Raw genomic sequence first — 25,836 nt, forward strand, 5'->3', positions numbered from 1 at the left:
ACTGAAAGGTTAGAGGTTTAAATTCAGCCGAAGCACCTCAGAAGAAAGGCCTGTCAATCTCCTTCCAGAATATCAGCCACTGAAAACCCTATGGAGCACAGTTTCCACTCTGACACACACAGGGCCTCCATGAGTCAAACCTGACTTGAGGGCAACTTGTTAATTTTTTTTTTTAGGTGCGTACTAAGTGCCCAGGGACACAGACCCTAGCAGTGGTTAGGGCAGGCTTCCAGGAGAAGGAGGTAGCTGTGGATCTGTCAGAGGCCAGGGCTGTCCCCTGGGAGCAAGTGAGTGTAGTTGAGCATTTTCAGAGAAGAGAAAGCACAGGCCAGCTGGATCCAAGGTCCCTCCCACATCTTACCCAGCCACTGGGCTTCGAGGGCACTGCTTATTGGCATTTCGTTTGCATTCTATTTGCATGTGATGCAAAGAATGGGAATCCCCCCTACACAAACACACACTGGGCCCCAAGGCTACAGTCCCTAATGCTTTGTCCCACAGCCTCTACACCCAGCAGCAGAAGGGTTCTGCCTAGATGTGGCCTCCCTGTAGCCTGGGACCCAGCCAGTGGCCTCCTGCCTAGAGGTGTCAGGGGCTGTGAAGGTGGTGGAAGCAGCAGACACAGGCATAGCAAAACAAGATACTTTCACATGTGACTCACACCGAGGACCAGAAACAAAATTACAGTGTGAAAACCAGAAGTCGGCTGAGTCTCCTCTGGGGAATCCCCTCTAGCTCCCTCTCTGTTTCACTCCTTTAAAAGCCCTGGCCTTGGCCTGGCACTCTAGAACACTCCCAAGAAAGGACTGGGCTCTCCCAGTCATGGTGGGAAGGGGCCATTCCACCCACGATGTGCCTTGCTTCCAGGGTTCTAGGTCTTGGAAAGGACACTGAGCAGAGAAATAGAAGTGGATCCATCCCAGGAAAAGCCCAAATGGGATGCTCACCTTTTCTCAACTTGGCTCCCAGGTTCTAATCCATTTTATAAGCCATTCTATATCCTTCCAATAAACTCCTGTTCTACCCAAGACCGCCAGCACTGACTTCTATTGCTTACAAGCAGTAATCCCAGCCAACGCACTCCCCATGACAGAAGGATGCCCTGAAGCCCTTAGCAAAGGCCACCATCAGCCCCTGCCATATCCCAGGGCTCTCTGCCACCCCCAAAGACCAGCCTGACTCCAATCCTAATCCTGCTAGGCACCAGTGGCCTGACCTTGGGCAAGGCACTCCCCCACTCAGTCCCTAGTTCCCTTTCCCTCACCTATAAAATGGAGCTATTAGTGAAGAAATAAAGGATTGGGGTAAAGATTAAACAAGATAAGGGAGGCTCTAGCATATGACTGGGGGTTCAGCAAACCTTAGTTTTCCTTAATTGTCACATTCTTTGCAATTCATACCTATTTTCTGTTCGCTCCTCTGACCGCTTTATTTCATTATTTTCATTGTTATTGTTAGAAGCAAGAATAATACAGTCCACTCATGCAGGACTTTCGCATGCATCATCCTGTGAAATAGCAAAGCAGTCATTATCATCCCTCACTTTACAGAGAGGGAAACTGAGGCCCAATGATTTAGAGGGTGGGCTCACAAGTCAGACTCTGTGGGTTCAAATACCATCTCCATCACTTACAAGCTGTGTGACTTCTGACAAGTTGCTTATGCTCTGTGAGTCTCAGTTTCCTCATCTGTAAAATGGGGACGATAAAGAGTACCTGCCTCAAGGGCTGGGTATTAGATGATACCAAGGAATTATTATTAATTTTTGGACTGGGTACTGAGTTAGTGATAGCTTTGTGGTTGTGTAAGAAACGTCCATATTTTTAGGAATACATACAAATACATACTGAAATGAAATCATACAAGTGACATAATTCCTGAGATGTACTTTAGATATTTAATTAAGAAAGAAAGAAGGAATAGGTGAAACAAGTGTGGCAAAGTCTGGATAGTGTTTAGGTTGGGATGATGGGGTATATGTGGCTTCATTATACTATTCTCTCTGCTTTTGTTTGAAATTGTTCACACTCACTGACAAAAAACCTGCCTCACTGGGGTTTTGTGAGGCTTTACCCGTGCAGCACACAGCGGGACTCAGACAGTGTGAGCTAGCCTTGTGACTATTATCCCACCAGGCTGAGGAGCAGGGTCAGGGTAGAGCCAGAACTCTTCACCCCGGACAGTCTTGGTCACACCTTGCACCGTCCCGCACTGTGGGGCCTCTCCAGCTGCGTGCCACAGCTCCATCACCAACACTGAAGGCAGGGGTCCAGGTGTGACATTTTGGGAACAGCCAAGCCACCGAGGCTCTGAAGCAGCCTGTCACTCCCTTTAGGCCCAGTGTTAGTGATTTAGCTCTAAATGGCCCCCTTCTGGGGTCAGTCGAATCACCACGTCTGGCCACTAGCCCTGTTTCAAAGCCCAGTGAGAACCCTGTCCCAGCTCCCTGATGCCTGAGGGAGACAAATTCGGCCAGGGAGACCAAGTTCCTGTCCTCCAGTGTGCAGTGGTAGCAAATGTGGGGGGGGGCTCCCTTTGAGGGACCCATGGTCCCCAAAGCATCACCCTCCTGACCTCCTAAAGCTAGAGTTCAGAGACACGCCTCTTTCTGAGTCAACCACCAGGGGGCGCCTGTGTCTAGCCCTGATCTCTGCACCAGAATCACTGGGAGCAGAAAAGGCTGTGAAAGAGGCCAGCCACCTGGTCACCCTGTGGTCAGGATAAGCAGTGAGTGAACCCACTGTAAGTGGTCAACCTCCCCACCCTTGCCTTACCACACACCCTAAAGTTTTTATTCTACCCCCATTTCTTAATAAGAACATTGAACGGTTTTATTATTATTATCATTAAAGCAACTCATGCTCAATTCAGGAAATGTGTACTTTGGATTTTTTTTTTTTCCTGCATGTTTCAAGATTTCCTGAGATTAGGGCAGATGGCTTCTAAATTCTTTGGGCTATGGGGTAGAGGAAGTAGCTCAAATGGTCTGGGAGACCTAGACAGGCCCCTGCTTCTCTGAGCCTCACTTTCCCCTGTTCAGGGGGCCTAATGATCTTCTGAGCCTCTCTGAGCCGTAACAGTCTGGCTTTCTTCAGTGCTCAGGGAGAGTCCCAGGAATGGTGGGACAGAGGAAGGTCACCCCAGCCTCTGCTCCACAAAACCCACCAACTCCCTGCCTCCCTGCCTATCCCTCTCGCTTGCTCTTCAGTGGTCAGCTCTACCCCATCCTGAGACCCTCCCTGACCGCCCTGGTCCTCACTATTCTCTACTCAGAGGGCTCCTACAACTTAGAGTGTCTGCCATTCAGGGCACTAACTGCATCACACCTTGTCTACACGATGCTCTCCTCTGGCTTCTCACTGACTCTCAACCATTCTCCAGTGCTCTGGTCCCAGTGGTGAACAAGACAGGCCCGGCTCTCGCCCTCATCACAGCTGAGTTCCAAGGCTAGCAAGGCCTGGGGCATCGTCGGGACTTTCTGTGGTTGCAAAGGAAAGGCCAAGACAGCATTTCCCATGCTGGGGTGCAGGCACACTGTGGGCCTGTCCCATCAGCAAGTCCCACAATCAAAGGGGTTTTAATTGCTTAAAACCCAGCAGATCTGAATCTTTTCCTCAAACACACAACCAACTGGTTAGCAGTGCAGCCACACAAGCATGAGTGGCTCAGGGGCCAGCCAGATCACAATTCATTATTTTATAGCGAGAGGAGCTGGACTAAAGAGCTTTGAGACTTCTGTCCTTCCCAGTTTGGGGTCCTGGGTACAGGGCTGAGCAAGGGGCAGAGAGCATTCCTCTGACTCCAAGGCGGAGGAGGAAATTCAGGTTAATCTCTGAGGGCCTGGTGGTTCCTCAGCAACCCCATTCCTGCCTTTCCAGAAACCAAAGGCCAAATGCTGGCCCCAGAGCCAGATGGAAGGGCCATCGTGACCCCAGTCTGGACCTAGGCTTGAGGCCTAAAATCCACCTCAAGGAGCAAGTTTCTGTAGGCCAGCCTGCTGCAACTGGGGAAACCCCCACCCTGGTCCCAAAATGAATCAGGTGAGCAGAGGTGCCCACATCTTATTGGGATCGGCAGAGCAGCTCCTGCCTTGTGCCCGTTTTGCCAGGGCATTATAGGCCCCAGGAAGTGAGGTGACTTGCTTATGGTCAGAGGGCTCAGCTGTGCTGGGAGCAGCCCTGGGATGGGGAGGATGTTGGAGGGCAGGGAATGGACACATCACTGCACGGAGGGACCTATACGTGCTGAAGCTGCCTTCTAGAACAAGAAGACGAGTCACTGTTTAAAGGGGCGCCCTCTCTCCACTGCTGCCCTCAGAGTTTGGTCCGCCCTAGGACACCCTCAGGCCTGCTGGGGACAGGGATGCGGAGGCCAGGTATGTGTGGGAAGTTACTCTTAAACCACCCCCTCCTACCTGCTCCATGCTTAAGCTTCTTCCAAAATCATAGGTGGGAGGGAAAAAAAGAAGAGGAGAAAAGATCTAAAATTACAAAAACAAGATACAATTTGACCAGGAGCGGGAAACCCTTTTAGATGTCACTAGCAAGTTTTTTTTTTTTTTTTTAGCAGAGCAGTGAAGAAAAAGTAAAAGCAGCAAAGCTGACAAGGAAAACCTTGTCACAGTCATCAGCAGAGGCCCATCGCTGGCCTAAAAGTGAAGAGAAGCACTTTCACATCTGCGGCTTGGGTGCTGGCTCCCCGGGCCCAGCCCCGCCACCCTCAGGCACAGGACAGATCCCCAGGCAGAGGCATGAGAGGGCGGAAGGCCCCCAACCCAAACAGCTCTTTGGCAGTCTGTCTCCAGTACAGAGTGCCATTCCCCCAGACAGGGCAACGGTCTGGTGCCCCCACCTCTGTGACTGTGGCTTGGACCTGTCTGACCCATCTCCCTTGCAGAGAGTTCCTGAGGGCACAGAACTTTCTAGTCCCAGCACCCCAGAGGGACCAGGGAAGAACTTTCTATATGAATACACAGCCCTGAGCATCCCCAGGACCGCTCATCAGAAGCCCTGGCAGCCAATACACCAGAGGACCCAGCAGGCCCAATAAGAGGAAGACCGTCTCTGGGGAGCACTTCTCGGGGTACCTGCTGTGCCCCATTATCCTCACACAAGGAAAGGGAGACATCTCTGTGGGCTACAGAGCTAGAGTAAATCAGGAGCCCAAAGCCCGGGGTTTGAGCTGTGTAACCTTCAGTGAGTCACACACTTTTCCTCTCTGAGCCACAGTTTCCTCATCTGTAAAATGGGGTTAAGAGAGACATACCTCTCAGGGTTGTTGGAAGGATCAGATGAGATAACATTGGTTTTATAAACAGCAAAGTGCTGTGCAACTGCCCAGAGTCATTCTTGGGACCAACAAGTATTTGCTGGACATTCACTCTGTGCCAGGCCCTGGCTTGGCCAGGGAACACAGCCACCAACAGGACAGAGGAGTCCAGCTGGGACAGAATAGAAAACGGGAGTGAGCAGGACACCCTGGGCCCACAGTCCCCACCCATGCCTACACAGACTAGGTAGGGAACCCAGGTCTCCTTGCCTCTGTCCCTTCCTTGGTCCTGGAGGCTGGCAGGGTGGCCCAGCTCCCTCGACAATGTCACCACCAGCCCCCTACCTGCCCAGCCCAGAAACCCTGCTCCTTCCAGGACCCCATGTAGGAGGTTACTCAGCTGGAGGAAGAAGGGCTGCAATTTGTAACCAGAGTCACAGAGCAACGTGTCCACAAATTAGTCAGAGGGATCTGTCCTGGAGGGCAGCAGCCATGGGATGGGTCTTCTAGCCTGAGGGAAGCTCCCCTTTTCTGAGCCTTCATGCTCATCTGTTGTTGCCCTGCTCCATTGGGCACCTCATCTTCCTGGAGAGGCTGCAAACCCGGGAGCGGCAGAGTCAAGTAAGTGGTCGAGAGCTCAGGGTCTGGAGGCCGATTGTCCTGAGTATAAACCTTAGCTCTGCCTCTCACCAGGTGTGTGACCCTGAGCAAGGCACTTGACCTCCTGGGGTTCAGTTTCTGTAATATTAGTAATTCCAACCTCAGAGGACTGTTGTGAAGACAAAGTGAGGTAATCAATGTAAAGCTCCTTTCATAGCACTAGGCATAGATGTGTTCCTCGATTAATATCTATTGAATAAACATTTATAAAGCACTTAAAACAAAAACTTATTGCCATTAAGTCAATTCTGACTCATAGAGACCCTATAGGACAGAGTAGAACTGCCCCACAGCGTTTCCAAGGCTGTAATCTTTATGGAAGCAGACTACCACATCTTTCTCCCGTGGAGCAGCTGGTAGATTCGAACCACCAACCTTTTGGTTGGCAGCCTAGTGCTTAACCACTGTGCCAGTAGGGCTCCTTAAAGAAAAAAAAAAAATTTTTTTTTTTTTTCTTAGATAGTACTTACTATAGACCCAGTCGCTACTGGGTGGTACAAATAGTTAAGCACTGGACTACTAACCAAAAGGCTGGCAGTTCAAATCCACCCAGAGGTGCCTCAGAAATAAGGCCTAGTGATCTGTTTCCAAAAGGTCACAGCCTTGAAAACCCAGTGGAGCAGTTCTCCTCTGCACATGGGGTAGACATGAGTTGGAATCCACTCAACAGCAACTAACAATAACAATGGACCACAAACTGTTCCAAGTACTTTACAGTTAATCCTCACAAGAACCCAATAAGATAGGTATTATTATCATTCCACTTTACTTATGAGAAAACCAAAGCACAGAAAGGTTAAGTGATTCGGCCAAAGTCACACAGCTACCAAGTGGCACAGCCAAAACTGAAATCCAGGCTCTCTCTTCTCCTGCTCCCCATCTTTCTCCTTCCAGTCCCTAGTTTTAGAAGAAGTTGAAGCAAGTGAGGGGAAGACTTGCTTAAGAGCAAGCCCTGCTTCCCAGTGTTTGCCCTCCCTGACCCCAGCAGGCCTGAGGCAGAACATGGACACAGAATGGGCTCCAGGCTCCATGTTGCCAGCCACTGAACTAAGCTACCTCCCCCCAAAACGTAGGCATTGTTGTTACAAGTCCCCCTTGAGCTTGGCCTCTTACAGGTATTCCTTACCCCTCCAGCCTCCAGTCCCAATTTGGAGCCAGAAGTGTCCACACCGTTGCCCCCACACTCACCTCTGAGGCTGCCGTTGGTCAGGTTCCTGCAGAGGAATAAGCTGAACCAAGTGAGGGGCAGAGCCGCACAGGAAATATGAAGGACTGTCCACAGCCTCTAAGGAGCCGCAAGGCCGGAAATCCCCTCAGCAGCTTCCCTCACCAGGGAGCCCCCAGCCTTTGCTCACACACCTCTGGTGACAGGGAGCTCACTGCCTTTGGTCGCGGCCTGGACAGGCCACGGTTGGGCAGCTCAGACTGGTAGACAGTGCTTCCTCAAGCTGAGATGAAATCTCTCCATGTAATTTCCTCCCATTAGTCCCGTCTCTGCCCTCAGGCCCCACAGGGTGAGCTGGCTCCCTCTGGCTGGCCTGCAGACATCTGGAGATGGCCATCTCTTGGCAGGAGTCTCCACTCAGGCCAAACGCCCTGGCTGCCTCTGCCCAGCCTCAGAAGACAGGGTTCCTGGTGACTTCCCCACTCTGGTCCCCCTCTCCACCCATGACCAGCAGGATTGCAAGGACAGCTGCTTGCTCTGACAGCCTCTGCGAAGCACCTCTGTGGGACTGGGCCTGAGCTGGGAACAAATAATAATAATTGACAATAACCACCACTTAGCAAGTACCTACCCTGCACCAGACACTGTGTTAAGTACTTTACAAGCATGAACTCATTCCAACTTCCCAGCTCTTTGAAACAGGTATTATTATTACCATCACTTAACAGATGAGGAAGGAAGGCTCCAAGAGGGAGGCAACTTGCCCAAGGTCCCACCTGCAGTGAGTGAGTGGAGCAGATGGAATTCACATGCAGGCTGTGTGGGTTTCAAGCCCAGTTCTTGACCACCGGGAGACAAAGACATAGCAGTTGGACAGGAGACTCACCTACAGGAAACGGAGATCTTTACAGCTCAGGATAAATTGAGATGCTCCAATCCTAAGGGCAATGGGGGTCCAGAAAGGAGAAAGATCCCTGTGGATCCAGGTAGATGGGAAGGTTTCCTGGATGAGGGGAGACCCCAGATGAGCCTTGAAGAAATAAAAGCATCTCAGATACTTCAGAATTCTCAACTGACAAACAAATTAGAATCGCCCCTAGGGGTCTGAAGAATAAGCTGGACCTTTACACAACATCTCCACCCCATGAGCAGCAGGCACTCATTCAGAACTCACAATATCCTGGGTCTATATTAGCACTGGAGCCCTAGTGGTGTACTGGTTAAAGAGCTTGGCTGCTAACCAAAAGGTCAGCAGTTCAAATTCACCAGCTACTCCTTGGAAAGCCTATGGGGAAGTTCTACTCTGTCCTATAGGGTCACTGTGGGTTAGAAACAACTCAATGGGCTTCTTTCTTTTTTTTTTTTTATGTTAGCACTCAGCAGGGGCACAGATGAAGGGTCCATGATCCCAAGAAACTGAGAATCCAAGAAGATAGGAGTGAGGCCTGGTTAAAGTTGTGGTGAGCGGTTTGGGGTTCAAGTTTGATGAGCTATTGTTAATGTCCCCTGTATCAAAGATACAAATTAGAAATACCTTTCCCAGCAGCCCAGCATATTTTGGATAAGGAATGCCCCTTCCTGTTCCCTGAAATCAGAGGCACCAGCATTCCTCAGATTTTCAGAGGAATCATGCTTTTTTTTTTTTTTTTAAGAAACTCATACATGGAAAAATAGTTCTATGGTCAAATCATTTTGGGAGATGCTTGGTTGAAGGAGGCTAGACAAGGTTTCTCTGGTGTAGGACTTCCCAGAGCTTTTACTGGCTGTGTGCGTTAGGACTGGCAATGGCTACAAGACATGGCACAGGTGCCCTTCAAATCCTACCCACCCATCATGTTCTGATTCTCCTTACACCCACCACTCCAGCTGCTCTGGGCTGGGGGATGGGTGAAGCCGGAACTAAGAGAAGGGGCACCCTCCAGGGGGCACTGAACCAGGAAAGCTTTGAAGCCCACTTCGAGATGGTAGATTATCCACCAGGGAGGTGGTCTGTTCCAGGAAAAGCGTCAAGTTGGGAGAGCCAGTACCTGGAAAGGGAGTTCTTAGGGGAGAATGTTCCAGGCAGTGGTGGAGGGTGGGGAGGTGACTGTAGGAATTTAGACATGAAGACCTGCCGTTCTGGGCAAGGCTCAATGAATGGGCAAACTCTTCATCAGAATCCTGATTCGCCTAGGCCCCAGGGACCCTATGGGGTCAACATCCACCATAACCCAGATTACTGGCTACTGCCTCACCTAAAGAGCCCTCTGTCTTCTCTTAATCTCATTTGTCTCCTGGGCTGGCCTTATTCCTCCAGGAAGCTCTCCCCAACTACCCTGCATACAACAGCCATGTTTCTGAACCCCTAGCTCCCGGAACCTCTACTTGGCCTGACGTCTCCACAAGATGGCAAGCTCCTTTACGGCAGATACTTGGGCCTGGTACCTCCTCTCTGGATTCTAAGTGCTCACTGCTGTGAATGATTCATCTACCCATCCGTCCACCCATCCATCTTTTCAGTCAGCCATCCAAAAATTCCTGAGCACTGTAGTTTGCCACCCCTTGGAAACCCTATGGGGCAGTTCCACTCTGTCCTGCAGGGTCACTATGAGTCAAAATCGACTTGATCACAGTGGGTTTTTTTTTTTTTTTTTTTAATAGTCTGCCAGCTCTGTGCAGCTGAAATGACACCTACCAAAGCCCTTAGGGCCTGTCTCAAAAAGAGATGTCTGCTGGTGCTTTCCCAGTAATACATTCCTAACTCAAGCTGTGTGGGGCTATCCCCATACCCCAAACAGAGGCTAATGTGGGTACATTCATCAGTGAAGCTGTAGGTGACTCCCAGACGGTTGGCCTTTTTTGTCTCCTACTGCCTTTTGCATTTTGGTCTGCACCTTTGGTCTCATCACCTTTGGCCCCCCACTCCATCCCTGGAGCTAGGTAAGGAGTACCTGCAGTCTTCAGATGATGACACTGGGACTCAGAGAAGGCAGAGGACTTGCTTGAGTTCACCCAGCATGCTAGTGATGGAGCTGGGACTAGGACACAGGCCTTCCCCCACCAAGCTCTTGGGAGACCAGTGTGCCTGGTGGCACAGTGCCTGGCACACGGCCGTCACTCCAGGCTTGCTTTGCTGCTGACGCCTTGGTGTCTCTGACTCCAGACCCCTTCGGGTAGAAACCCAGGGTTATTTTTTCCTCCTGCTGCGCGAACCCCAGGCCCATTCATCAGGAACAATGGCTGGCACCGTGTGGAAAATTAGCCCGTGGGAAATTGTAATAACAAGGCCTCTGAGCCTGTGGGGCAACACTCCTTGTAATTTCCCACCATCACTCTTCAAGCCAATTTGGCCAAACTTCCTTAGGGTTTCCTCAGGAATAACGATCTTCTTGCTCCATTATTAAGTTTCAATTTTAAGAATAATTCTTGGTTATTGCACAAAGTCCGGAGGGAAGACCCCACCGAAGATTACAAAGAAGGAAAAAAAAAAAAGACCCCATGCCCTTCTTGCTTCATTTTAAAAGCAGCTGCCTGGTGCTTGGACCATCACAGCAATTGCGTGTCTTTGCCACTATGCAGGTCACAACCACCCACACGCACACATGTAGACCCACAGACACACACAGGCACACACACCCTGAAACTACACAGTTTCCAGATAGTGCACTGTGCTTCTAATAACAAACCACAGTCTGCCTCTTGGACCTGTGACTGGGCTTTGCCCTGAAAGAGAAGGCTCCATGGGAAGTGCTCTTACCCCAGCCGGCAGCCCAGCCTCCAGGCAGCTTTCAGCAAGCCCCAACAGGATGCCAGGCAGGCGGGCGGGCGGGCAGGCAGGAAGAGACGCAGCTCTGAACCTCTCCCGAACCTCTCCCCGCTGTAATTTACTAAATCCATCTGGGGCTCCTTTGAGCCATTTTCTGGAAATGCTACATTTCAAGGGTCTCCCTGTTAGAAAAGGTCACGGAGTTCACGTAGGCCTTTCATGTTAAAAGAACTTGAAAGAAAAGGAAAGGAAATGTATATTTTCAGCCTTAGCTGTGATTAAGTGGGCTCAGGCCATGAGAACATTCAGATGATTTACATGACGTTACATGAAGAGCCAATTAGCCTAACAACTTCCGAAAAATATCTAGCTCAAGAGCACCCATTATTCGAGCACTTGGAATGTGCCAGGCCTTGTGCTAAGCTCTTTACTAGGATACAATGACTAAACTTGGCTCTAACAGTGCCAGGCAGGCTTGGGTCTGATACCCATTTCACCCATGAGGAAGATGAGGCTCAGAGAGGGTCAGTGATTTGCCTGGGGTCTCACAGCTAGGAAATGACAGGACAGGGATGGTAACTCAGGTCTATTCAACTCTATTCAGCTCTATTGCTCTGACTTTCAACCCTCAAGAGCCCCGACTATGTCCTTCATCCAGCATCTGAGGACAGCTCATATTCACCTGGTTCATTTGCATGGAGATGAAGTCTCATTACCAGCTCTAACCCTGGGCTGGATGAGGGCAGAAGACTCTGGGACTTCCCTACAGCTGCTCCTGGTCCCAAAGCTCCCTGGTCACCTTCGGGGGGCAGCCACAGCAGATCCCACTTACCACCCCATGGAAGAGACCCAAGGAATCCCAGGGCCTATTGTCTCTGTAAGGAACCCTGGTAGTACAGAGGTTAAGCACTTGGCTGCTAACCAAACGGTTGGCAGTTTGAACCCATCAGCTGCTCTGCAGGAGAAAGATGCGGCAGTCTCCTTTAGTAAAGATTACAGCCTTGGAAACCCTATAGGGCAGCTCTGCTCTGTCCTATAGGGTCACTTTGAGTCAGAATCAACTCGATGGCAATGGGGTTTATTGTCTATCAAATCTGAGTCAGTGCCCAGAGCAGGCACCCTAGGGTGGGCCCAGGAGAGAAATGGTACAAGTTAAGGTCTGTCTAGATCAAGATAGAGGCTCTGGATCCTTTCATCCAGATAAGGGCTTGGCCTATTCCATAAAGTCCATCCAGGGACGTTCCTCAATCCTCCTGCTGGCCGCTGCATACAACATGAGCCACTCAGAAAGTCCGGGCTTTATTAGTAACAGCTCGTCCATCAGCATTTGTCTGCCATGACCACAAAGCAGGCTCACCCTGGAATTTTAGGGGTCATAATGGAACTCTAGATCATGGTAGTTAGGATGTGGGCACAGGAGTCAGATTTCCCAGGCTTGGAATTTTGACTCCCTTACTTAGAAGCTGTGCAACCTTAAGTGACTTACTCAACCTCTCTGAGCTTTGGTTTCTTCATTTGTAAAATGGGGATAATAGTCCCTACATCATAGGGTTGATGGAATCATTAAATGAGATAATGTGTGTGAAGTTCTTGACGTGATGCTCTGGACATAGTAACCACTCAGTAAAATAAAGTCATTGTGTGGATGATAATGGTAAGGATGGGATCAGTGGTAATCAGGCAAGGAGCTCCTGAGGGGCTGTACCCACCTTTGGAGACAAAGCTCCTGTTCCTCTCTATCTCTCTAAGTCTTCCAGGCCCAGCTGAAGTCTGCCTCTTTCAGGAAGCCACCCTGATTACTCCAGCCCACATTGATATCATCATATCTGAGCTCCTTCTGCCACGGCCTGTATAGACTAGCTCAGCACCAAACTCTGCTCTAATAATTTCTCAAGCAGCCATGAACTCCTGGAGGGCAGGACACCCTCTTCTCCCCCTTCCCTCCCCATGGCCTGAGCCCAGAGTTAGATTCACAGTGGGTGCTCCCTCATCAGGCTTTTAGAGTGATTTCAGTGTGGCTGTGGATGCCTATGACTCAGCCCCCGCCTCCCTCCCTTTCATCTCCTTACACTCCTATTCTCCCTACTCACCCGTCCCCTCCCCAGATTTCATCCAGCAGGGCAAGGGGTTGGAAACTTGACCCCATTGAAGAGTGGTTCCCAGACTTTGGGACTTCAAACCCTATAAAATGTCCAAAGAAACTTGGGGGCGGGAGGATAAACAGAGTGGCCAAGTTTTTCTTTTGCCAAATAAGGATACTAAAAAATCTATTCCCACCATTATTTTAGGAAAGAAAGCTGTTTTCACACCAATAAAGCAGGGAGGCCATAATCTCTGATTAAAGGCTAACACTTTAAGGTGAATAAATTTAGCCTTATTGAAAAATAGACAAGCCTCACTGTTGCCCTGGCTTCTTAGCGTGCTTTTCTCCACGGACTGGAGAAAACTGATCCTCACTGCCTTGTGCCCACTGGGACCTCGTGGGGCTGGGGACCTCTATTCTGAAGGAGGCTCACACTGAGCTGGAATCACCCACAAAGACAGGAAGAGCCCAGAGCATTTTACTTTGGATTAGGCAGATCAGTCTTCCTGCTCGGTTTTTCCAGAGGAGGCTCATTCCAAAACCAGACCCTAAGGCCTCAGGGGTTAAGGGATCTGGAAGCTGCAGAATGGGTGGGGGAGACCATGGGGCTCCTCCCACAGATCTTTCTCTCCTCCCAGTTCTGTGGGAACCCAGAGCTGGACCACGGAATCCACTGCTAGGCGGCCAGGGCAGTGTGGGAGCCCCAGCTTCCAAGCTGAAGGGTCTCCCTCTTAGCTTTTGACCCCAGCCTGGCTCAACGTGAATACCCGCAATCTGAGGGCATAGAGTGAGACAGAGCAGCTCTGATCCTGCTTCCTCATCTACAACAAGTGATTCCCTCTCTGTGCCCAGGCTTCTCTCCCAGCTGCTGAGGGCCCCATCCCAAGGCTCTTGGGGTTTGGGAGTGGCTTGGAACACAACCAAACCATGATGTGAGCTGCCTCTGTGTCCTGGGTCCAGTACCTCCAGGGCCCAGCTTCCTAGGGCTGAAGAAAGGTTGGAGCTCTTCAAGGGCTGTGCTCGGACCCCGGGCTGGCAGGGTTAGACTCCACAGAAAACTCACTCTCTGCCTCACCCTTGAGCCGCATTCCCACCTGGGACCTCTTTATAGGTCGCCTGCATACAGCGCGAACATAAGTATATTCCCCTCACATGTTCAGCTCCAGGAGCACGGCCAGGCTCTTTCATCCGCAGCCAGCCAGGCTGGGCCTGGACCAGAGGGACCGCGCGGCCCTTTTCCGGACAGGCTTTGCGCAGCAGCCGAGGTGGGCGGGGGGGGGTCCTGTGGGGCCTTGATTGGCAGAGGCGTCTAATTCGCACCCCCCACCCTCCCCATACTTTCCACCCCAATTGCTCTCTTGAGAGGCGGGAGCGTCTACACTGAATCCAGCACAGAAATCTGCTGGGAGGTTGAGGTTTACAGCCCTGCGATCCAAAAGGGTGGTGGCTGAGCCAAGACAACGCGTGTTGGGAGGCTCCGCGGACGCGCCCGCGCCCGCGCCCTGGGTGCCGTGTAGATGCTTTGGAAGTCTGACCAGGTTTCCACGCTCCGCGGGCTGGAGACCTTTCAGCCTAGGTCTCACCAGGGGCCGCCATGGACTTGGTAATGCAATTTCCCAGTTGAACTGGTGAACACGACGAACCCCGGGTTCGAATTCCGTGGCCCACGTGGCTGCTGGAAACCTCAGGTCCCAGGGCATGGAACTGAGTTGAGAGAGTCTAAGAGGGTGTGGGTAGGGGATCGGCTTGGGGTAAGGAGGAAGGTCCAGCCCGCCAAAGATGTGTGATATATGAGCCCTGCATACAACACGTGAGGGGAATATACTTATGTTCGCGCTGTGTGCAGGCGACCTATAAGGAGGTCCCAGATGGGAATACAGCTCAAGGGTGAGGCAGAGAATGAGTCTTCTGTGGAGTCTAACCCTGCCAGCCCGGGGTCCGAGCACAGCCCTTGAAGAGCTCCAACCTTTCTTCAGCCCTAGGAAGCTGGGCCCTGGAGGTACTGGACCCAGGACACAGAGGCAGCTCACATCATGGTTTGGTTGTGTTCCAAGCCACTCCCAAACCCCAAGAGCCTTGGGATGGGGCCCTCAGCAGCTGGGAGAGGAGCCTGGGCACAGAGAGGGAATCACTTGTAGACGAGGAAGTAGGGTTAGAGCTCTCCTTTAGAGTGTTTTAGGGTAATGCTTTGCAGCCTCTTCCGATGCGTTGCTGAGGTTAAGCTCGGGAAACAGCGAGCCCTTTAAGACTATGCCCACTGGGCAAGTCTCGGCCTCTCGGGGGAGTAGAGGGACGGGGCGGGGCAATTTGGCCCCACCCACCCACCCGGGCCCGCCCCCGGAGTCCCCGCCCCGCCCCCGGCACTCGGCCGGCGGCGCCTTTGATGTTCGACCCGCCAGCTCCCGGAGCCGCTCAGCCCCGCGCCCGCGCCCGCAGCCCGCCGCAACGAGTCAGCCCGCGGTCCGCCAGCCGCGGTTCGAGCTCGGAGGTCCGGACTCCAGTCTCGCCGCCCCCCGGGCCGGCTCCGCGCCGCGCAGTCCCCGCGCCTCGCGCCCGGAGCCCGGCGCCGGGACGGGCGGAGCGCACCATGCCGCAGCTGGACTCGGGCGGGGGCAGCGCGGGCGGCGGCGACGACCTCGGCGCGCCCGACGAGCTGCTGGCCTTCCAGGACGAGGGCGAGGAGCAGGACAAGAGCCGCGACAGTGCCGCGGGCCCCGAGCGCGACCTGGCCGAGCTCAAGTCGTCTCTAGTCAACGAATCCGAGGGCGCGGCCGGGGGCGCGGGGGTCCCGGGGACCGGCGCCGAGGCCGAAGCCCGGGCCGAGGTGAGCGCTCGCCGGCGGCCCGCTCTCTGCCCGCGGCCGACGACCCCGGCGCACTGCTCGCACTGACCCGCCCGCTCCCCCCGCGGGTCCGGGACCCCCATCACTCAGAGCCCCTCCTGTCCCCCGGCCCCATCCCCAGAGTCCCCATCCTTCCCACTCACGGCCTCTTTGGCTCTCCCTTCAGGCGCTCGGGCGGGAACACACTTCGCAGAGACTTTTCTCGGACAAACTTCCAGAGTCTCTGGAGGACGGTGAGTTTCTGGACGGACCGCCTCCCTTCCTCCCGCTAAGGCTCGGGCCTCGGTGGAAGAAGGGGGACGTCCATGACTGGAGGGAGCTAAGGGGGTGTCTTGCCCCCGCCATCGCAGCTCGAGGAGGCGGTAAAAGCCAAGGGGTGGGGGGCGGGTTTCCCCGGCACAGGCAGGCTCGAGTCACTTCCGGTGCCCTGACCTTTATAGGAGTAAACAGACCCCAGCCATCTCTGCCTCCCCTCCTGCCCAGGTGACTGACTAATCCCCTGTCTTGAGAAGAAAGCTTTGGCCAGGGTTCTTTGGCCGAGGGTCAGGGTGGGTGGGAGAGGGTCAAGTGGAGGCCACCTAAGGAAGGCCTGGACTTAGTGACCTCCAGAAACCTCGTGCTTTGGGTACCCTCAGCCTGTTCTTTCTCAAGTCACAAACTTGAAGGGGACTCTTTGGCAATTCTTAGTTTTTCTTCAAGAGCAGATAGCCTTCAGCTCCAGCATCCTAGGCCGGTGTGTCTGACCCAGCTGTGGTTTTTCCAGGCCTGAAGGCCCCAGAGTGTGCTAGCGGCATGTACAAAGAGACCGTCTACTCAGCCTTCAATCTGCTCATGCACTACCCACCCCCCTCGGGAGCAGGGCAGCACCCCCAGCCGCAACCCCCGCTGGTAAGTGGCCCCAGCAGCCAGTGCCCACCCTGTGCCTGCTACCTCCTTGACCAGGTATGTGAGGCATGGACAAGAAGTGAGTTTTGCCTGCAACAAAATAGATGTGTGAGAATTCTTCGCTGGTCCTTTTACCCGTACACACCCAGTGGGATCTGCAGCAAAAAGAGAGTTTTGCTGAAGGAAGGGAGCACCCTGGGACGTCCCCCTGCCTTCTGTCTGTCAGCTCTTGTCTTCCTAGCTTGTTCACAAACAGGTGCAAGCCGTCTCCTGGTGCTGGGTGATGCTGAGGTGGGGACTCCTCAAGCAGAGGCAGAGAACTTTGGGTAGAGATCCCCTTCCCTGGGAGGGTGGTGTGCTTAATGTGATCGGAGTGCAGAGCTTTGCAGTTAGCCTTCTCCCACCAAACCCCGAGCCTTGGAGCTGGGGAGAAATGGCAAGAAAAGCTGATCTGGTTCAGATCTCCTGGTTGTGCAGGAGAAAAATGCTCTATTCTGCTGTTTGTCCTTATTGGCTGGCCTGAGTGCGCCCATGCCGAGAAGCATCCTGAACACATGTGGAAAGCAGGTTTCTATGAAGCTGGCTTGGTCTCGAAAGTATCAGAAAGCGTTGCAGAGATGCTTCAAATCAGTGGTGTCGGTAAGGGAACTGTTTAATGAATTTGTGAATTAAATGTTTTTAAGAAGTGTCCAGTGCTTTGAAAAGATTTCATGATCATTCCAAACAATGAGTTTCTGCCTACTGATGTAGATGACCTAAAGTGTGAAGAGCCTACTTCTAGTGCTTTGGAAGTGTAATGTTGCATTTTTTAAAAAATTCAGATTAGTGATTCAGACTGTCCTCAATTGACCTGAAATGGGGAGTGAGCATAGAGCTAGCTAAACTCCAGGGAAGGCTTAGGGGGTTCTGGTAGTCTGGTATTGGGCACAGATGTGAGACCAGTGCAGACAGGAATAGCAGGCCAGTGGTTCAAATGGTTAGTAGTGAAGATCACCCAAAGGGAGGATAGGGTGGCTGTGCCAGAATGTTTCAGAGCAGGAATGGGGAGAGTTGTTTTCTGAGAGCTTTTTCATGCCGCAGCAGGCAGGAGGTAAAGAGACAGATACAGGCTTCTCTCCAAAAGCCCAGGATGGCAGACTGCCGACTCTAGAATGAACACCTTGCCCTTTGCACCCCCATTTCCTCGTCTGTAAAATAAGCATGTGGCTCTGAGTGGTCTGTATCTGACTTTCTCCTCCATTGTGGTTCAGTATGTGAGGTGATTCATTTCCTTCCAGGTCTGTGGGAGAGGGAGCTTGTCCACTGACCCTGCATACTGATGCAGTGGCTTTCTCCAGAAACACTACACCCTGCAAGAAGGGATGCTTAACAATGGTGGCGCAGTGGTTAAGTATTATGGCTGCTAACCAAAAGGTCGGCAGTTCGAATCCAGCAGCCGTTCCTTGAAAACCCTATGGGGCAGTTCTGCTCTGTCCTGTAGGGTCGCTATGAGTCGGAATCAACTTGATGGCAATGAGTTTTTTTTTTTTTTTTTAACAAGGTATAAACCCTTAAGATTAGATTTGGGGTTGGGTTGACATAACATGCTACTGCCAAACAACTGGCAGCCAAGTTCCTTGGACAGGGGCTTGAGTCACCGTGGTAACCATGACTAGACAAAAGACCCAGGCCCAAGAACATTCCAGTAGCCAGGCTCCCTTCCAGCCCCTCTTGACTCTACAGCCATGCAAGGAAAAGGCAGCATTTCTCAGCTTCTTAAATTTGGGCAAGTGGTGGGAGAGTGCCCAGGGAGGGGAGGGCCTCATTTTACTAGAACCGTGTGGGTGATGGGACCATTTGGTGTCCTTTGGCTCCCTCTAGTCAAAGAGTAGGTGGGTGGTGGATTCCAGCAGTCAGATCAAGGGAGAGGGCACATACCCCCCGCCGCCTCAGTCATTAATTTTTTTTTCAACGTTGGAGTCTTTCTCAGGCTACAAGAGATGCATTTCTATGTGTCAGGTCCTGTCCCATGGGAGCAAATCCCCTTGCCCTCCACCCCACCCAGCTGCAGCCTCCCACTGAGGGAGCACAGGAGGAGGACAGAGTCGCACTGACTTTCGTGTCCTGGACTCAGTTGCTCCATGGGGCGGGCGGGGGGGGGGTGGCAAGGACAACGGCCAGGACTTATTAAGTGATGGTGATACTGGGTGAGGAAGCTGAATGACAGGGGGTCCTCATTTAGGCAAACCTGATAGTTACAAATGAATAGCAAGTAAGGGTAGTTGCTTGCATTACTCAAAGAGTTGCATGGACATTTAAAATATGGCTGGGTTTTAGAAAAAAAACTTGATTGACCCCCATGTTTTGGGAGCACATTTTTCATCTGATTCAAGTTCATGTGTCTGGAACCAGAAAAAACTCTTAGAGTGAGTCTGGAGCCCCTCGTGGGGGCCCAGAGGGAAAACTGCCCTTGGAGGTTTCTTCAGCTACGCTTTCCTGAGCCCATCTTCGGAGGACAGACAACGTTGCCCAGCCTCTACCCAGAGGCCTTAGAAGTGGGTCCCCCTTGCACTTTGCTTAGCCTTCTCTAAGGGGATCCAAGTGGTCAACAATTCTGAAGATTTCACGGTCAGCGGTTTGATCTCCATAGACAAGTGGGGAAAGCCCATGCCAGGGACCTCCTACCCATGTGTGGGTGGAATGCCCGTGTGGCTACCACATTGGATACCTCAGAACAGACTTGAATCTTGCCAGGAGTTCAGTGTGCTAAATGACCACCTCACAGCCACCTGCCACTGGGCAAAGAGAGATTTTTATTTTCCGAAAAGGTTTTTTTGGTACTTAGTTTCTTTTAAGCTCGGTTTTGGGGAGGGGAAACTAGGTCAAGGTCTATTTCATGACTGGTGTTTGTCAGGCATCTAATATAGGCTTGCAGATAGTTACCGGCCTAGGCCAGTAGCCATTGCTTGTTTTTATTTTGTATTCTCTGCTCTGCTCTCTGAGCTGAGGTGGGGGCAATGAGCTGGTCCCGGGCTGGGCTTTGGGAGAATTCTGGGATGAGTAAGGCATCATTCCTTAAGGAAAATCAGGCTTGTGGATGGGAAGGACTGTCAGTCTGGTGCAAGTCCTCATCTAAAAAAGAATATGAGGCAAAGTTGTTCTCGTGGCCCCTTCTGTGGGCCCCACTTTGAGTCTGTGGCCTGGAAGAATGCTGAGCCTTTGCCATTTATATGAAATGTCCAGAATAGGCATATCAAGAGACAGAAAGTAGATTCGTGATTGCAGGGACCAGGGAGATAGGGAGTGAATGCTAATGGGTACGGAGTTTGTTTTTCAGGTGATTAAAATGTTCTGGAATTAGATAGTGCTGATGGCTGCACAACCTTGAAAATATACTAAAAACCACTGAATTGTACACTTTAAAATGGTGAATTTTATGGTATGTGAATTATATTTCGATGAAAAAGAAAATGCTGGATCTTTTGGCTATCGCAGGGATTTGGAACTGTATCTCCCTGTCCCTGATCTCTGCCGCTATCCTGGTCCCTGGGCTTGTCACAAGCCAGGGGCCAGGCATCAGCTAAGTATGGAGGAGCCGCAGTGAGGAGTGGACTCATGCTTGGGCTCCTGGCCATCGAGGTCAGGTTCGGGACTCCAAGGTTTGGGGTCTAGTGAGGGCTATGAGAACAAGCCCTGGAAGAGCAGGAGGGGAGGGTATGAGCAAGGCTTAGGCAGAGGAAGGAAGTGCTGCTGACGCCTGGCCAGCCTGGTGCGGGAGCTTTTCAGAGATGCATACGTATAGGAGCACCGCCCAGTGCTCCACAAGCAGGGAGCAGCAGTAGGGCCTTGCTTGGGAGGTTAGTGATAGGAAAAGGGAACCATTTTAGGAGTGACCCTGGTACCAGGTTGGTACCAGACACTGGGCACCCAGATGGACCAGAACCAGGTGCTGCCCCTGGGAGTGGCCAGCTGAGAGGAGGAGGCAGATGAACAGAGCTGGAACCATGCCCTGGCTGGGGGGTCCCAGCAGAGCTGCCCTGGCCTGGGCTATGGAGGAAGAGTCCACTGAGCAGCATCCTAAAGGCTGCAGAGTTGTGTGACTGATGAAGAACAAGTAGGGACTGCCAGGCACATGGGCTCCCCTCTAGACACACCTCAAGTCTTCCCACTTCACCACTTCAGTGGCCACTCTCCACACCCAAGCCGTTGCCATCTCTCACCCAGATGATAGTAACAGTCTCCTCGAGGGTTCCTCTGCCCTCACCCTAACCCACAATCCAGGCTTCACATAGCAGCCACAGGGATCTTTTAAACACGTAAATCAGATCACATCTCTCACCTGATTAAACCCTGCAATGGCTTCCCATTGCTCTTAGAATAAAGTCAAACCGTTCACCAGTCCATGAATCCCTGGGTGGCCTGGCCCTGCTAACCACTTCATCCTTATCTGTCCCATCCTCCTGCTCTCTCCCTACATAGCAGCCACCTCTGTCCTGGTAGCTTTTATAGTCTTCAGGTTCTTCCCTACCTCAGGACCCTTGCACTTGTTTCCTCGACTTGGAATTCTCTCTCCAACCCTCCCCCACATCCTTCTCATTTCTTGTTCTTCATTCAGAGCTTAACTCAAATGTCACCTCCTCAGGAGGCCTCTACTGAACATCAAGTGAGGTCTCCCTTACCCTCCCTCGAGACCTTGGCCAGCTCTGCCTGCCCTGGTAGTTCTGAAGGCTGAGACAGTTGGTACTGCTTTATGATGCACTTGCCACACTTACACAAGAGGCAGTCCATCTGCCGAAGTATCTCTGAGCCCCGGTTTCCTTGTCTGCAAAATGGGCGTGACAAGCCCTCCTCCCACAGTTGGAGTGAGGATTGGCGGCAGCAGTGCGTGAAAGGTACCCAGTGAGGCTCCAGCATGGGGCCAGGCGTAGGGTGGGGTTTGACCATGCTGATCCCTTGTCCCTCACTGTCCTTGCTTCTCTGGGGTCAGTGGTGGCTCAGTGGCAGGCTCCACGTAGACCGAGGAGTCTGGTGTGCAGGCCCCTCCTCCCTATCCTCCCCAGCCCAGGGGTTCTTGAGAGGGGAAGTGCTATCCCTGGAGCCCAGGTGGGAGCCATAGCCACTGACTTGTCCTGAAAATCCTCCCCTGCCTCCCAAAGATTTATCTGAAAGAGGCTGTTCTCCCCCAGCTGTATAGAAGCCCTTAACATAAAATGTTAGGGATGTAAACTGTTTCGTAAGAAAAAAGGAAAAAGACCTTCATGGACATTAGCCTCTGAACAATTCTCAGACCTTTTCCTCCATGGCCACCCCCTGCATGTACCCCCTCGTGCCCTTGGCCTCATGCTTCCCCTGGAATCTGTATTTCAACAAGCTTTCCAAGTCATTCATTCTCATACACACTAAAGTGGGAGAACCCTGCATGTCTAAAGAGAGCATCCAATAGAGACAGGACCACTGGTGTGGGGTGCACATTTGTAACCCCCCAGACAACACCTATGTTATTTGTAACATCCCTCACGAGGATTCTAGTTTGCTCTCAGGTTGCCTTCAAGTTCTTCACCAGTGAGAATTATGCGGTATATAAGTGACTTCTTGGGTCCTGTGTTGATTGTCTTCCTGGGGCATAATACCCAAACAGAATTAAGGGGTCGAGAGGTAGGAAGAGTCACAGCATGTTGGCTCCCTGTTGTCCCAGCTTGCTGCAGGTTCTGAGCCTGTGACTGTGCCCAGTTGTTTGCAGTGTCTGAGCACAGCCAGCATGGAGCTTGGTCTTTGTTGTTGTTATTGATGATGCTTTGTTCTGGAGGTGGGTCCTGGGACCTTGAAGTTATTTTGATGAGTATTTTTTCCCTTAACAGGGAGGCTGTGTGGTATTGGCTGTGGCATTTGAAAAATCCGCAGCCCCTCTCTAGTCGGTCTCTGCTCTGAGGGTGGCTCCTACCCCCTCGATGCCTTTCAGGGCCTGGAAAGCACCATGAAGGAGGCCCAGCCTGCTGACCCCTGGTTAGAGCCTAGCTTCCTGCCCCACCCTGCCCCCGAGGGCAGGCTGGGGTGGCTGCAGTTTTAGGGCAACCTGTCTGCTCTGAAAGGCACGGAGAGACAGCTCAGTGGGCTGGAAGGGGCATTTCCAAGGCCCAGGGGTTGATAAAGGGCCCTGGATTGCTTGCTGGGACCCTGGTGTTCTCCACCAGGGTCTCATTGGGCCAGTTTCCCCAGCCAGCAAATGGGGTATTCACAGCAGCCCTGCCCTCCTCCCCAGTTGCTCTGAAACTCAGATGTGAGTGGCATTAAAGGAGAGGGGGCTTGAGGTGAGGGTGATCCCTTGCCAAGGCCACCAGCAATTCCATCATCTCTGGGTCTCCTAAGACCACACCCTACCCTGTCCCTGTAAGAATGAAGGTTTAGCTGAGCTGTAAGCAGGACGCCATGGGTACAGGTTTAAAACTGCATGACCACGGAGGCTAGGGTGGGCTGGGGTGAGCTCAGAGCCTCATGGAGGGGAGAGGGAAGCCACAGCCTCCCTGAGTCTCCTTGAGCAGCCACAGTCTTGAAGCCATACAGTAACACTCCCACATATCTTGTGACTGGCCGCTTCCTGCCGCTGTGTACAAACAAGACTCTGTTAGAGGAAACAGGTGTTTTATCAGGTCACCTGGGCACCCCTGCCCCCAACGGTACAGTTCATAGATCTTTGAGTAATGCTCTCCTTCTGCAGGTGGGGCAGTAAGCCCAGATCAGGGAAGGGACTTGTCCAAATCCCTTTAGAGGAGTGGAAGGGGAATGCATTGAGTCTGGAAGATCCACCCTCAAACACCATATCTGTCACTCCTTGGCTCTGGGTAAGCTACCTAACCTCTCTGAGCATTAGTTTTCTCGTCTGAAAAATTAGGATAATGAAGATACCTACCTTTTTGGGTTACTGTGGAACAGAAGGAGATAGCATATGTGAAATACTTGGAATAACACCTAGCACATAGTAGGTGCTTCATGAGTGGAAGATTTTGGTGGAGGGGTTGTCAACACCACGTATGAACACCCCCTTATAAAGGATGCTGTGCCAAGAAGGTGAAGCACTCCTGAAGCTGAGGCTGGACTGAAACCTTTGACACTCTCCCCTTCCCCAATTTGGCAGCCACCTCCCCTAGAGCAATGCCTAGAGGACAGCTGTCCTGGCCCACCCTTGACCCTTGGGCGTTCAGCTGGTCAACAGCAGAGTGCCTGCTGTGTCTTGAATCTTGGGTCCAGACCCCTACTGGCATTTACTGAATCCTTCCTGTACCCTTGCCCTTGGCACAGCACAGAGCAAGAGGCTGTCTCTTCCCTTCCAGAACTCAATCCTGGCAAGGGAAAGAGTCCAGCCTCAGGGTGTGTGGGGGTGTGTGTGTGTGTCAGAGTCAGCTTTGAGGTTCTGCCTGAGTCAGGTAAGGGACCCAGTTGAGGGAGAAAGGCCAGTGGGGTCAGCCAGGAAGCCTTCCTGAGGAAGGAGGGCTTGGGCTGGCATAAAGCATGTGGAGGTTTGGCCAGGCAGAAAGTAGTGGGGGAGGGCTCTGGGTGGAGGAACGCTTTGAGCAAAGGTGGAGAGGCAGCAATTAGTCTGTGTCCCTGGTCACTGGAAGGGCAGAATGAAACCCAGGGTCTGTGGGTAGTGGGAGTGTGAGATGAGGCTATAGAAGAAGGGCTGGCACTGAAGGCCTGGTATGTGACTTTGACATCCAGGCAACACTGGTTCTGGAGCCTGGGAGCTTCTGGTGGGCACATGCAGTGTGTTGGCATCCTGGAAGGGCAGGGCGGTGCCCACGGCAGATGGTTTGAGTTGGATATGGAGGGCTGAGGCAGGCAGGGCCAGCAGCTGGGCAGGCTGGAGCCAGGGAGACACGGGGTGGTAAGGGGAGTGCCAGCAGGGCCAAGGGAGGGGGCAGGCTTGAGGTGGGGGAGACTTTGGTGTGCTGGCAAAGGCAAGAGTGCCTCAAGGTGGAAAGTTCCATTTTCCCCTTTATTTGATTTGATTCTCACAGTCTCTCCAGGATTGTGAGTGTAGGGTTCTGGCCCTATTTTCTGAGGAGAACTGAACCCCAGAGGTCCAGTTCTCGTCACATTGGTAAGTCAACCAAGGTGTGAAGAGCACCTCTGAACAGTACTGTCTCTAGCAGAACTATGAGGCTCTGGGCCAGAGGTCTGGAGAGGGTCTCTGAGAACCTGGGACATTGTCAGCTTCTTCCTTCCGTAGTTGTTCCATCTCGCAGAGCTGTCATGCTTGGACGTGGGAAACCACCTCCCTCCTTTTTAAAGGTGTGGCCTGTGTCAGCATTGGCCTGTAGTCTCCCACTGCAGCCTGGGTGGGTTTGACCCCTCTAGTCCTGCTGGAGCATGGGGACTCCTCTTGGCTCAGTCGCCCAGTAATGGGTGTCTGTGCTCAAAGCAGCTAGGACTGTTCCTTGCTGGATGAGGGCCCTGGCCTTGGGTGGCTGACGTGGGTGTGGGTCTGGCCCTCTCCATGGGGAGGCTACCCATGCAGCCTGTCCCACCCATGGAGACAGCCTGCCTGGGCCATGCCAGCAGACACCAGAGCGAGACTGGTGACACACAGGCCTTCAACCCACGGCCCTGTCTCCACAGCCAGAACTCCCTGGAGATCAGAGGAAGCAGACGCTTTGCCAAATAAGCTTCCCCCTAATTCCCTTCTCCCCACCCCCATTCAACTAACACAACCAACTGTCTCTCCAAGGGCAGGAGAGCTGTCTGGGTCCCACACTGCTTCCAAATGACGCATGTGCAGCAGCGTCACCAGGAATGGATAGGGCCCAGGGAGCAGTGGGCTTAGGGATTTGCATGGTTACAGCTGCCCCCACTCTCCCATGTCTGAGCTGACTCAGGGTTGGTTTCTAGCCTGTGGTCACATACCATCCCCTCCTAGAAAGCCCAGTTTGCTCTTGAGGGCAGTGGGCTGTGATGGGGAAGGAAGCTGGAGGACACCGGGCCACCTCCTTCCCCCATTGTGTGACTTCGATCAAATCTGCTAGCCTCTCTGGGTCTGTTTCTCCTTCTCTAAAGTGAGAGTGGTGATCCCTGACCATGCAGGTTTTCTGAGGTTCAGATAAGTGTTGGCTGGAGAGGCGTGAGGAGGCAGGATGGCTGGGCCTCAGTTGGTCTGCTGGGCAGCTCATTGCAAGGACTACTCCAGAGCCAGCCTCCCACTGGCAAGAAGCGGT

The 25,836-nt window shown here is 52.5% G+C and overlaps 1 protein-coding gene and 1 long non-coding RNA gene across 6 annotated transcripts in view; one reads left to right on the top strand and one right to left on the bottom strand.

Moving 5' to 3' along the window:
- LOC126069962 (uncharacterized) overlaps positions 1-15,995 on the bottom strand; it is a 37,392-nt gene extending 21,397 nt beyond the window's left edge. For 2 of the 3 annotated variants that reach the window (XR_007516101.1, XR_007516100.1), the window contains exons 1-2: positions 7,980-13,725; positions 7,117-7,672 (exon numbers count right to left, since the gene is read on the bottom strand). This is a non-coding gene — a long non-coding RNA (uncharacterized LOC126069962). Of the gene's footprint in view, positions 1-7,116; positions 7,673-7,979; positions 13,726-15,906 lie in introns of those variants that run through there. The other variant, XR_007516099.1, reaches the window with a different exon arrangement.
- The window catches only part of TCF7 (transcription factor 7), a 37,664-nt gene continuing 27,127 nt past the window's right edge, over positions 15,300-25,836 (top strand). For all 3 annotated transcript variants that reach the window (XM_049873650.1, XM_049873649.1, XM_049873651.1), the window contains exons 1-3: positions 15,300-15,745; positions 15,930-15,996; positions 16,527-16,651. In XM_049873650.1, coding sequence (XP_049729607.1) covers positions 15,305-15,745; positions 15,930-15,996; positions 16,527-16,651 — 633 coding nt within the window. In that variant the 5' untranslated portion in view covers positions 15,300-15,304. The remainder of the gene's footprint in view (positions 15,746-15,929; positions 15,997-16,526; positions 16,652-25,836) is intronic.

This window comes from Elephas maximus, chromosome 2 (genome assembly GCF_024166365.1).
Source record: "Elephas maximus indicus isolate mEleMax1 chromosome 2, mEleMax1 primary haplotype, whole genome shotgun sequence".
Classification (NCBI taxonomy): domain Eukaryota; kingdom Metazoa; phylum Chordata; class Mammalia; order Proboscidea; family Elephantidae; genus Elephas; species Elephas maximus.